This window comes from Helicoverpa zea, chromosome 10, assembly GCF_022581195.2.
Source record: "Helicoverpa zea isolate HzStark_Cry1AcR chromosome 10, ilHelZeax1.1, whole genome shotgun sequence".
In the NCBI taxonomy this organism is placed as follows: domain Eukaryota; kingdom Metazoa; phylum Arthropoda; class Insecta; order Lepidoptera; family Noctuidae; genus Helicoverpa; species Helicoverpa zea.
The window spans coordinates 2,299,472-2,313,253 of NC_061461.1; the positions used below are offsets into that span (position 1 = coordinate 2,299,472).

Consider the following 13,782-nt stretch of genomic DNA (forward strand, 5'->3'; position numbering starts at 1 on the left):
TCATAATTATATCCAAATACTTTATTATTAAATTGTTTTTCGTTATTGTGTAGCTTGGTATCTACAATACATTTTGTTTACGCTTACCTCATATTTACGATGTAATAATTTTCGTACAATATTATTTACTTGTCAAGTTTCTATTACATCCTGCATCATTTCAAAAGCGTCGTCATAACTGTAAGATACAACTAAGATTTTATTTATATTTTTCTGCAAATAGTGGATTTTCATTAGTATTGTTTGGAAATCACAAACAATTGTTAACTACAAGTCTAAATCAATTAACCGTTATCAATAAAACACCATCACAATAGCATACATTTCTCACGTCACAATGATCACCAGTGACAACCTTGACCTAAGGCCTCTACAGACGCCATACAATCTAGAGGTCACCTTAGACTGGTTGTACGAAGTTCTTTCAATAACTTAAGGTGTTAACGGAAACACCGAACGGTTTTGAAACTTATTGTATTATGGTGGCCGGATATATGGCTCTGTTTATGGGACACTGGATGGTTGATTACCTCATTCAGTTAGTCACTGTGTATATCACTTAAGTACTTATAACTTGAATGTAGACGTGTTTGCTAAGATATGTATTGGATAAAGTAATGCGTAGTTTGTGCGAGAGCAATAAATTACAGGGTATGTGGTTACAATACTTATATCTACATTACCTGTATTGTGATGTTTTGGCAGCCATGGCCTTTTTCTACAATCAATCCCGTATGCTCGTTAAATATAACCGTACAATTTTATCGAGTTGGATAAAACTTCACACATGAGGACATGAATAGAACCTTTAGGAAGTGACCCGATTTAATTGCACTGGAGTGTATTTTTTTCTAAGAATAAGTCAAATAGGTATGTATTATCCTACTGTCTCCTTATCTCTTTATCAATTAATCTACTCATTCCCTTAATTCGTTATCAAGTAGGCCTATACAATCTCACGTAGTATTCAATTTTTAGAAAATAGTGACAGTTCTTTATCAGAGCACGTATGTATTTGTACAAGATGCATAAGTGAAGGGATCTTAGCGGTCATAAACATAATTTATGTTGATGTGACATTCCTTACGATGATTCATTGTAAACATGACAATATTGACAATACATCGCTGAATGACTTCATGAAATTCTTCGCGTAAAGAATCAGCGACGTTTCTACTATACAGAATTTTACTCATACGCTGTATCAGTAGCTAAAAGTTAAGCAAGACAGATTTAAATAATTTGAAGCATTTAAATAAATATTTACACCGAAAGTTTTGCCAGTTTGATAAAATTTTGTAAGAAAAAAGTTTATAAATTCCTTTAATATACATAATTCAAGTAGTATTGTGAGTATAAACACTCCATCCATTCTTTCTCTGTCTCATAAAGTAGCTGCTGTGAACACTCCATCACATTTTTGCTATAAAAAAGAGCATTACTGCTAACACATCAACTTTTACCTCACGAATATGTAACAACAATCTTATGCATACCTTACATACACCTTGATGCAACCGCCAGCAACGCAAGATCGCCTATCATAGACCCCGTTACTGCAACTTGATACGGTCCACGGCCCACCATCCACCAATTCAGTACCCCATCAATAACGAAAGTCACAATAAACATGTCTGCTTAGCTTCGTTAACTCTATTAAAACCACCTCGCTAATTACACAGTAATTTTACGCTTTAGCTAATTTAGTAGGTGGCTCAAACTCTCGTAATGTGCAACCGGTGGTCTCCAAAACGCATGGTTAGTGGTTACCGCGGAACTAATTTGTTCGAATATAGCTATTATGTTTTTCTAGAATGTTTTCTCCTGAGTTTTCGTCTGAGAGCACAGTAAACCCCTGTTTGTTAGAGGAAAAAGTCTTTTTACCAATCTTAACAAAGACGATTAACAAAGGTTGCACGGGCAACCGGGTTAAGGAGGTTAGATAGCCAGTCGATCCTTGTAAAAGACCGGTAATTAGCTACACCTGGTTAGACCATAAGCTGTCCCCAATATACTTGGGAAAAGGCTAGGTAATGATGACGAGTCAGTCAGGACACGAGCCTCTTAATCAAAACTTTGGCAGAAATAATGATAGTTTTCAAAACTTGGTGACCGTGAAATGTGTGTCTTCGTTCAGAGAGGTGTGTACTAGGAATGAACTCAGTATTTGTTCACCTGAAGCATGAATTCATTCAAGTGAGTGTAAGGGATCGTTTATGAATGACTAGATCACAATAACTATTCTATTTAGAATGACACACAAACAAAAGGCCAGTGAAGGAGGAAGCGAAACTCGTCTCATAACTCCATGTCAGTTTATTATTACGTTTCCACGAACGACGAACGACTGCCTATTATAGTAGCAACATTCTACAACATACTTAATCTGTATCAGAGAGAAAAAAAACGTTTTACATAGGTATATTTGTCAACGCCTACTGCAAGCCGATCCACAGCCGATCGTTAAGCCTCATGACGCCTAAACAGGGCATAGTCGTCCACAAACCGATTTTTGGAGCTCATTCTTTTTGTAATAAATCTTGATTTTAATAAAACGTGTGTGATGTGGTGATTGTATTGTTACGAAAATCTTGTAACGTAATACCGTGTAACCTTCTTACAAGCAGTTAATGCGTTGCTCTCGTGACTTGTACAAGGATTGTAAACATTCAGCTGAAAAATTGTGCGAAGTGTTATTAATCTTTGTTCAAGTATTTTGTGTTTTGTGGTTTACGAAATGTAAGTTTTTTTATTATTTCCAGGGTGCCAGGGACAACCTGACCGACTCAGACTCGGGCTGCGTGTCCCCAGGCTCCCGCATCAAGGACTCCGCGTCTCCCGAACTCAAACGAATGGATTCCGGATACAAATCCCCCCACGCCCCCAGCAGTCCCTGCAACCCCCGACGGCACTTGGGCACGCCACACGATGACTTCAAAGAAGACTTCGCCAGGGCCCAAGTGTTAGCCGATATTCTAGACAAAAACTCCGAAACAACCAGTGATTCCCTCAAAAGTAACCCAGTCAAAGAACACTTGGAGCAGATGATCTTGAATGCGGCGTCAGCGGAGGACAGGGCCTGTTTGGAACAAGTCCTTATGCTGTTATACAACCTTCAAGCATTGAGCAGTTCTGTCAGTGAAGACGAATGCTATCAGGTCAGTAAGAAACATCTGTCACAATTTGACAATGTAAATAATAATAAAAAAGCTTTCACATAGTGTCAACAAAAACATGCCCATATTTTAGTAATTTAATTTAAATTGTCTGTTTGCAGGCAAAACCGAGAAAAATATGTGACCTAAGATTCAAACAAGAAACTGACAAAACTCAGAAGGCCATCGCAACTGTTACACCATATCAGCAGAAAGGATACAAATGCGAGTCCTTGGAGAGTCTTTGCAGTGAAGAGCGGAAACCCACCAATGTTCTGCAAGAGAGTGGCATATTTGAAGGTGTCGAGACAGAATCAAAGTGTACCCAAACAGATGTCAACGAAAGCTTTGAATGTAGTGGTGAACTAAACACCGAAATACAACGACTGAATAGTATAAGAGAGAAGTTAGAGAGACAAGGAGTTAGAAATAGGACTTTAAGTACTAAGGAAGATGGAGACGGCCTGGAGTGCAGGTGTGTGAAGTTGGGGAAGAAACACAAGCAGTATTACGAGAGGAGGCTTAAGTTTTTGGAGGGAAAGATCTCGATTTACGAAGCGGCACAAGACGTTAAAGAGGCTAAGTTAGCACAGAGATTGCAGAAAGAGTTCCTTCTTGAAAACAGAATACAGGTAAGACCAATAACAAGTTCAAAATCTTGAAGATTCTATCGTTACAAATCTAAAACAATATTCTTATTTAATGTTACAGGAACTCGAATCGCAACTTTCCGAACTACAAGATAAGTACGAGAGACTTGAGGAGGATTGCTGTGAACTAGAAGAAATCGAAAATGACACCCGTTTACATTGGCAACAGTAAGTAACGTGTTCACATAAAACTTAATGGCATATCTCTATTGTTAACAACCACTTGGCTTTATTATTACTTTGACTTGCAAATTGAATGTAGTTTTCTTCTTTGTGGTTTGAAGAACTTGGATCAAATTATTTTTATTTGGGTAATAACAACGAATTCTGACTATTATTTCTTCAGTAGAAACATAGTTTTTCAATCTCAGCAGTACAGGTAGGTCGTACACCTGATTAAAAGTTTTTACTTGCTCCCACCAGTGGTTTCACCCGGGTCTCATGGGAACAATTTCGTGTCTATAGACTTTTTCGATAAATAGGCTATCTCTAACATAGAATCTGACATAGTGGCGATTTTGTACGTTCTTATGAGTGTTGATTTAACATTTGTTTCGTTTCCAGGCTTGAGATGGACTATGAGCTCTGTTCAGCTCAGTTAAGAGACATGACGGAGCAGCGAGAGTGTTCGCGGTCGCAGGCCGAGCGCCTCATGGCCGAGCTCTCTAACAGGGAGTGCGCGTTGAAAGCCAGAGAGGTACATAACTTTCTTTGAATATTTTGGTGAAATTCTCAAGCAAAAGTCCTGAGAGCTTAGTTATTTTTTTTTAATTTCGTCATCACTCTTGCAGTAAAGTAAAATGTAACTGTTTTTAAAATATTTTTAGTCCAGCTGGCATATTGGCATTCTATGGTTTATCATCATCATCATTATACTTGCCAATTGCTGTCCACTGCTGAACCCCCCACCGAAGGGCAACGTCGTTGGTTCACCGTGCAGCAGGACCCCACACTACGGTCTCTATGATAAGGGAATTTTAATCTTCTATGTGTAATTTCCAGAATGAGTTACGTACGAGACTGGAGAAGCTGGAGAAAGCAGTGCCGGCGCTGATCGCGTGGAACGTCGTCCAAGCGGTGGGCGCTGACTTGTCCACTGGTGGCAAGGTACTACACTTTACTTATAGAACATTACGGGATGTATATGTTTACAGGTTATGATATATTATGTAGGTAGTTATTTCATCAATGTAATGTTTTTATCATGTGTCAAAACATAGGGCCTGCGTGTCGCACCTAGTAACAGTTTCTTTACCCAGACCTTCACCTTTTTAATAAAATCTCTTTCTCACATATTACTTCATGTCAATTCCCTGGATCTCTACAAACATTTTAAAACCAGAACAACCCAAATCGGTTCAGCCACTCTAGAGTTTTAGTGAGGCTAACGAACAGCTATATATAAGAAGATCAAAAACCAATTTCTTTCTCCCACCCAGCGAGCATTAATGAACCGCATGAGCGGCTTCGGCGAGAGCACGAAGCAGGTTGTGTCGCAGCTGCGGCAGGAGTGCGAGCAGCACGGCGCGGCCGCGGCCTCGGCGCAGTGCGGCGCCGTCATCGCTTGGAATGACATCCGCACCGGATCCACTCCCCTTGAGACACAGCTGCGGAAAGAGGTCAACAAGTATGTATCTAATGATCATCATTTACACAGTCTTTTTCCTATAAGGTGCATAATTTAGGGGCAGGTTGCAGTCCAGTGCTATTGTAACAAAACAGACGGAAGAGCAACGACCGCTTTAACCTTCTCACTGCTCTTTACTTACTTGACATAGCTAACAGCAAGACAGTTCACGTTACATGAGAACCAATAGATTCTAAAATCTATCGACAAATTTAAATGTACTTTATATATTATAAATAGGTAACCTGTATTCCTTATCGTCCCTAGGTTATTAGTGGAGAAGAAAGAAGTCGAGAAACAGACACAGCAAATTAAAGAGAAACTTGAACTTCGAGTGCGAGAGTTGGAGGAAGAATTAGAGATTACTAAGAGACAGGTAGCGGTTACTATCTGCGGTGGAGAAGTTAAGAAGGAGAAGATTGAAGAGAAGATCTCAGACTTAGAATCACAGCTACGGAGAGATACTGAATCTGGAAAGGTAAAGAAACTATATTTTAAACTTAGATATTGATATTCGATAGGTATATTTCGCTACGATAGACTGATATGTATGAATAGTTTAATTATAGTTTACGAGTTACACCGTTAGGAATACGGAAACAACACAAACTAAAACAAACATTTTCATAACGAAGTCACGCATGACAGATTCTACTGATGTAATAGAAATTTGAATAATCTGATTAGAATTCACAACGATTTCTGATAACGTGGAGTCACACATGTTCGCGCGAAGTAGAGCGTTGTAACAATGTTCGCAATAACACATTAAGTCTCCAACCATGACCATTCTTTTGATGAAATCTTGATCGAATTTTCTTTTTTTATCACAAAACAGCTAAGTTCTGTTGCACTTTCTCATCGCTTGCGCAGCGAAATAATGAAAACTACAGAAATGTTTGACTGTGTTATCCCACAAAAAAGAACCTGGAATCTACTGATCGCTAATAATCATTCCTTCTAAATCCAGTAATTTATCAATTTGTTTTTTTCTTTAGCAACCCGCCGATCCATCAATGGGAACTAAGATCCGAGCCTTACTGATCAGCGAACAAGACTTGAAGAACAGGGTATCCGAGCTAGAACGAAGAGAAGCCGCCTACCTGGAGATGTTAACCCAAGCAGATGACATGTGGGCAGAAATGGAAGGCGGATATAAGAAGAGGATCCAAGAGTCACAGGCTACGGAATCATCGCTTAAGGGAAAGGTAAGGGCAATAACAAGACTAATGTGCATATACATTGAACATATGATGTCTTCAGTTATTCAATTAAAAAAGCAACACTTCAAGTTCCTTTGTGGATCAATAAATAAGAACCAAATAATTTGTTTCAGGTCAGAAAACTAGAAAACGAGCGTGAACAATACAAACGTTGCTTAGAGCCCCTGAAGCAAAAGTTAAGGGAAGTGCAAGAGTCAGAATCTGGAATGCGCATAGCCTTGGAGAAAGCTGAGAGGGATACCAAAAATCTTAAAGATCAGAACACAAACATTCATACTGCGCTCAAGAAGGCAGAAGCTGAAACCAAGAAGTCTGAAGAAACGTTGAAAGTTCTCGACGCTAAGTTCAAGGTAGAATAACTTTAGTTTTTTATAATTTTCAATTACAATAGTGACATTTTCGTAAATAAATCCACTTCCTTCAGTTTTTTTTTTGTTTTAATGCCTAAACTCTATTTGTTTCCCAGGATGAAATTGAAAAACTTCGAAAACTAAACAAACAATTGGACACCGAGTTGAAGGCGCAGAAAGAAACCGTGAAAAAGGCGGAGATGTGTTTCATGGGAGACCTCGAGACCATCAGGAAAGAACTTACTCGCTCCTGCAAGAACAATCAAGAGTTAGAAGTCACTAATAGTGAATTGAAGGAAGAGGTATGTGCGATAGGTTCTAGCCAAATATTTACCGAACTCCTTTGTCAGGATTTGATCCATTTGGCTTCTATTAATCCGGATTAAACATAAAATTAATTGGAAATGGAATATTCATATTTAATCAAAGGGAAACAAGGATTATTCTTTTTATAACTACACCTAAAACCTTATTTCTAGAACTTTTTAAAGTAACTTCTTGATTTGATATTTGTTTTGATGTATTTATTTAGTGATAGTTTAGCTTTGTTGTTGGTATGCGTAGTTGCTTTGGGTAGCACTCTGTAATGCTTTCCATGTTTAGCGCTATATAAACTAACGCAACCTGCATGTTCGCTTGACACTTACTTTGTTCGTTCCGATCGCTCGGCTCACGACGTGCATGCTCCGTACCGTGGTGTGACGTGTAAATATGCATGGGAAGCCCTCGAGGAAATTCTAAGAAGACATGTGTTCTCAGGTCGAATCTCTGGAAAAGCAGCTAGCTTTGACGCAGAAAGCTTTAACTCAGTGCAAACGGAAGTGTGACGAGAAGATAAAGACTTTGAGTCACGAATTGTCCATTAAAACGGAGGAGTTGGAGGAATTGAGGAGTGAAACCATGAGGCAGTCATTCCACGCCTCTCGCGTAGAACTAAAGCCGGATAGAACTGAATATATAGACGAAGGCTATTCCGTATACACGGCGGTACCAAAGAAGACAGACTACGGGAGGATGCACCACAGCATGAGCTACATAACGTCGGAGTCTCGTTGCTCTTGTCCATCGATGCGCAGCCAACTGGTCTCACAACTGATCGAAGACTTGTTTGAAAGGGTTCACAACACTATAGACGACGACCTGACCAGACTGTGCAACGACATCAAATTGATTAATAGTAGAGAAGTAACTGCTGATACCAAAGCGAAAATTACAAATTACCTCTTAATGGCTATCTCGAAGGAGCTCGTTAGGTCTATAGGGGACGCTGACGCTAAGACTGATACAGAGGTCAGTATGATGGTTACGGTTTGTTTGACGTTCATACTTATTTAATATCATTCCATTGTGACTAAAGTTATAACTGCATTAGATAACGAATGTTTTACTTTACTAATCGATTCAAGAGTTGTGACAACCTAATAATGGTTATGGTCGATATAATTTTAATGATGTGGTAACATGGGTTTATCATTTGATTTCTACAGCCTATTTTTCTTTAGTTTATCACTTAGATAGTTTTTTATTTGATGAAGTTTCTCGCATAATATACATACCTAATCAAGTTTCCAAATTCGAAGAAAAATTCAACGTTTTTTTTTCATCAATCATCAACATTTTCTCTCGATTTTATGTCATGTGATTTCGATGGGTTATAATGTAGGAGTGGCAGCGCGCGGCGTCGTCGATGTCATACTCGGCTGGCGGGCTGGCAGCGAGTGCGGGCGCGGGTAACGCGGGCGTGGTGGCGGGCGCGGCGCGGCTGGCGTCGGTGAGCTGCGCGTGCGCGGCGGCGCGCCTGGCCGCGCAGCGCCCCGACCTCGCGCACGCCGTCAAGCTGTGTCAGGAGGTGTGTATTCACTGGGAGCGAGTGCGGGCGCAGCGCGGCTGGCGTCGGTGAGCTGTGTCAGGAGCTACGAGCTTGCCGATTCTTGCGGTTTGACCCGCGTCAGCAAGTCCGCCATCTTGGAGAGGCCGCCATATTGGATTTGTAATGATTTTTCTTAGTTAATCATAAATTGTCATCAGAACTCAGAATGTGTGCAATTCTAATCGAAGACCGGGAAGTGGGTCAAATTTAAATTCCAGGATTTTCTTACATAGTTCACATACATACAGGTCGACCTAATAATATTTAAGCGTGTTAAAAAAATGGCCTAAGTATGACACTCAAAAATGACGTAAGTAGATTTCTATTGGTTAAATATTTTTCAAAGTTCAGAAGATCCAAAGATTTACCTTACCATTACACACAGTTTTTACCTTTTTTATATAATATTTACAGATAGACCTGTTATAGTTTCTATAAAACATTAGAAACCAGGCGCACTACTCAATTCTTTCAATACGCTCTTCAATTATATTTATTTTGTGACCAATAAATTTAATGTCCCCCCTCCCCCTTCACCGTTCTTTTCAGGTAGTAGGATACTTTAACCAATTTGACGGATTCAAAACTATTTCTTTATCCTTTTTTCTTCGTGTTTTTTACCTACTAATTCACTTATCTTGGAATTTCTGCTATTGCAGGAAGTTCTGGATCACGGCGATGTTAAAATTATGGAGGAGCAATTAGCGAATGCAATCGAAAGTATTGTTGTAAGTATTATATTTGTTACTAGATTCAAGATTCCACCAAAGGTTTCACTCACCCGCTATAGAAACTACTTATCTACTTCCCGCATCCAGAAAAAAAAGTACTTAGACTGTTTATAAAACCCCTGAATAAGTGTATATTCATTTGAATTAAAGGATCCTAACTAATGGTAATGTGTTTTCTGTTGCAGAATTGTCCATCTTGTGCGTTGGGTACAAATGCGATAGTTTGGAGCACGGATGTCTAACAACGCCATTTCGTGCAATTTTATGTAAGGAAACCTCTCTTTATCCTTTAATTATTTTTTTTAGGTTTGCCACTTAGTATATGATATGCTAATCTGATTTGTTTTTTTTTGTCTTTCAGGTGTAATACCTCCACCGACCTCACTCTGGTGCCTTCATTAGTTAAGCCGTTAGCAACTTACGAACTGTAAATATATTTGTATCATAATAAAGTAATACTCCTATTTTATGAATAACGTAAGCGAACCATATCGAACAAGTGTACCTACATTCGAATAAGACAACTTTTAATACGCATGAATTCTCGACGTATTTTTGTTTTTATTTTGTCCATTTCTGTGCCAATCGTGTTTTGATGTAAACTTGCCTGCAATAAAACTCGACAATTTAATTGTCAGGCTTCTTTTAGAACTGAAACTCGATTTGGTTCTAAATGTATCAGATCTGATGATTTATGTGTACATTAAATCAATAATTCTGTCATGAATTTTGTATCGAATAAATCAAAATTGTCGACGGATATTCTAAATTGTGTGAATTAGTTTTATTGTGGGCAAGTGTTGTTTGTGTAAATAATATTATATCATTCGATGACGAATCAATGTTTTGTTTTATTAACAATCGAGTCACTCACAAAATTAGATACATTGTCTGTCTCTATTTTATATATTAAAAATGGTTTTATTTAGGAGGAGATGATTCATTGATCGATTAAAATTATTATTTAAAACTTTTGTTTCATTGTCTCTGTCCTCTTTTTTCATTGAACGAAATATTAAAATAGATTTCGTAGTTCCAGGGGTTACACAACATAAACTTACATAGTAAACTTCGTAAAATATATCGTAGTGTATAATCTAGATTGGATAACTGAATTTTTGTACAAGTAGTGACGAGAAGTAATTAGTTATACCTAGTTTAGTTTATTTATTTATTATAGACTAGGTACTATTAGTATTTCGAAAGATTTTATAATAATATTTATATTAAACAAAATGAAAATAGGTTAAAAAAACTTACATCGTCAATAGGTTAAAAAAATGCAAACTCTTTTTACATAAGAAGGTTTTAATCCACCTGCTAAGTCATAAAATAAAAGAAGAATGTTATTACTATTGTCAAAAATATAAAATGACTTGTCAAGAGGAGATGTCATTCTAAATTGTTTTATATGAAATCAAGAAAAATACAAAAAAAAATAATAATGAAATCATGAAACCTTTGAAATTCAGATTGGTTAATCGAAGGTGATGGATGAAGGTAGGTACCTACTTCTAGTTTTGCATGTATACGTAGGCGGTACTTACGTACAATGTATGTACATCCCACCCAAAACAAAAATGTGAAAGGCTGCCAAGTTCGATAATATGGGAATGCTTCACCTATAAAAGAAGTGGGATCTGAATAAGTACCAAGTTCCATACACATACCTCAGTTAAAATAGTTACAGGAATGCACACTTGATTTTCCGCAGTTTGGAAAGTAGATTCTTGTAAAGAATAAATATCATATTAACCTAAAATTCTAATACTTACAGGAACGCAAACCTGTTTTTCCAGCAGTTTACTGATAACATTTTTTTGAGTCAAGTATATAATTTTCTATTAAAAGAAAATTATTAAATTATTTTCTTTTGTCATTTTGACTCATTGCGTTAAGTAGGTTTACCTATAACAAGGAACGTGTGTGAAAATTTGCCAAGTAACATCATTTAAAAGTACAGAAAAAAAAATATATGTGTGGGGATCAGGGTTCGTGGAATACTTGCGTAATTCAATAATAACCGTTGAATTTCAATCTAAACTATTTATTCGTGTTTTTACTTAAAATCGTTAGGTACATCGACAATCTGTTAACTCTTCCATCTTTAAATTAAAAGGTCTCCCACCAATCTCTCACTCTCATTCATTCATTCCCTCGTACTCCCACTCATTCGTTTAGAAACGTCCATCATCTTACACACATCTCAATCGTTCAGAAACATTCAATCCCACATATGCGTAAATACAATAGATTTTGAGTTATAGGGGGTCGAAATTGGCCCGAAATGTTTCGTGTAATATAACACACGGCCGGAGTGTCGCTTTTTTGTGCTCGGACTTGGTGGACACACTGCCGTGTGTCTAGATACTGGTTACCTTTAAGTTCTGGCGATTCCAAATAAGATAAATCAAATGTAGTGCTTGCGAATTGTGTGAATTTATAAGCTAAACATATTTAAAAAATTGAGTTACCTAAAGAAAATGGCTAAGGCCGGAAGGAATTCTAAAAGCTATCTGTGTACATTATTAGGGCGTCGATCAAGATAAAAATCTTGTTTTGCGCTAGACACGAGACTTGAATGTCCCAGGGGGGTTCCTAAATCCATAGACTGTTGAGGTGCAGGATTGTGTGAAAGAGTTACAACGGCCCTGATAAATAAAGAGGTAATAGTAATAGGGCTAAAGAAGGAACATGGTGGGTTTTGGTTCGAAAAAATCTGAGACTCGCTTACGCTGCGCTCGCAGAGGACCGCTAATTTGATGATTTCCCACCAAAAAACTACTCGAACGTAATGCGATGCGGTGTTGGAGAAGACGCGTGACGGCTGGGGTTGCGGGATTGTTCGAAAGAGTTACCGCGACCCTGGTACATAAAAGTCCTATGACGGAACACGACGGTTTTTAGTCAGTAAAAGTCTGACACTTCGCTTCTCCATAGTTGTCTCACGCTGACGCGTGTTTCCCTTGATTGTGTGTCGATGCCAAAACTCTCATTTCATGCTTACAAAAGTCATGCAAGTTTGACAAAACTTAAAAGGTGTTTAAGTGTGTTACTGATAAAGCACGTCCAGTTTATTTATTCTGATTAGAATATTTTTTACGTAACGCTGTTTTTATCACTGTCAGAATGTAGCTCGTGTTTAAAAAAGTGAGACTAAATAAATGCTTATAATTTTTAATGCGTATTTTCCCAATTGAATTTATGTATTTTAGATGATGATTAAAAGAAAAGTAGACAACTATGTTGTCCTCTTATTCTCCGGGAAATCCCCGGGAATTTAATCCTGGATCCGATTCAATCCATACTGATATAATAGGTACTGATAAAGTAATTTTCCTCAGGTTTTGAAATCGGCAAACTTGTGTTGCGGCAGTGCGGGGTCGAAGAATTCAATGAAAATATCAGATGAATCAGAGTCAAGTAAAAATACCAAACAATAAGTAAAAGAAGGTCGGAGTTCCGTAAAGAACGATGACCCAAAAAGTTCACAACGCTTCGTCAGGAAGTTACTCTAAATACAAAGCTCTTGACGTAAAATGTTCCTGCACCAAATGTGAATCCCCGTATTGTTACGCAAAGCGACAAGAAGCTGCCGAGTCCTGTTCGTGCGAAGACTGCAGAGAATCTAATACATGCCTCTTTTACAACAATAGAGTAGTTGGCTTCAAATCCAGTCATTCAGATACGACCACATCTCCTCGTGTAAGCCCTTTTGTAGCGTCTTATATTGCTCCGTATGTAGCCCCTTACGTAGCCCCGTACTTAGCTCCCTACATAGCTCCGTACATTCGTCATGATTACATGACATCAGCTATAGGTGATTATGCTTACCAAATAAAAAGGACTGATGCGGGCACGAATACAGTAGAGCTATGCAGAAAACTGGTTGGTACTCCAAAGTATTCAATAGAAGAACTCAAAAAGAAATATCTTTATAAGAAAAAGGGAGCAGTTTCATCCAATACAAACTCATATCCATACATTTTGGACCCTGACGAAATTGTACCAAGAAAAAGTGAACCTACGCGTCACACGCTAGAGGTATATGAAACGGTTTCAGGTACACAGAGATCTATAATAGAATCACTTAAAAATGTTTATTTGAAAGACAGCAACAGGGTTACGCGACATACACATAACGCATGTGAATCAGTTTCAGAAACCCAGAGATCT

General features: G+C 38.0%; 1 protein-coding gene across 4 annotated transcripts in view; it reads left to right on the forward strand.

Moving 5' to 3' along the window:
* Positions 1-10,576, forward strand: part of LOC124633658 (axoneme-associated protein mst101(2)) — a 111,870-nt gene extending 101,294 nt beyond the window's left edge. For 2 of the 4 annotated variants that reach the window (XM_047168958.1, XM_047168961.1), the window contains 15 exons: positions 2,763-3,158; positions 3,278-3,787; positions 3,867-3,973; positions 4,370-4,502; positions 4,808-4,912; positions 5,245-5,432; positions 5,700-5,910; positions 6,431-6,640; positions 6,769-7,005; positions 7,122-7,307; positions 7,765-8,295; positions 8,669-8,854; positions 9,535-9,603; positions 9,792-9,872; positions 9,968-10,576. In XM_047168958.1, coding sequence (XP_047024914.1) covers positions 2,763-3,158; positions 3,278-3,787; positions 3,867-3,973; positions 4,370-4,502; positions 4,808-4,912; positions 5,245-5,432; positions 5,700-5,910; positions 6,431-6,640; positions 6,769-7,005; positions 7,122-7,307; positions 7,765-8,295; positions 8,669-8,854; positions 9,535-9,603; positions 9,792-9,848 — 3,126 coding nt within the window. In that variant the 3' untranslated portion in view covers positions 9,849-9,872; positions 9,968-10,576. The remainder of the gene's footprint in view (positions 1-2,762; positions 3,159-3,277; positions 3,788-3,866; positions 3,974-4,369; positions 4,503-4,807; positions 4,913-5,244; positions 5,433-5,699; positions 5,911-6,430; positions 6,641-6,768; positions 7,006-7,121; positions 7,308-7,764; positions 8,296-8,668; positions 8,855-9,534; positions 9,604-9,791; positions 9,873-9,967) is intronic. The other 2 variants (XM_047168960.1, XM_047168959.1) reach the window with 2 other exon arrangements.
* Positions 10,577-13,782: the final 3,206 nt, after the last annotated feature.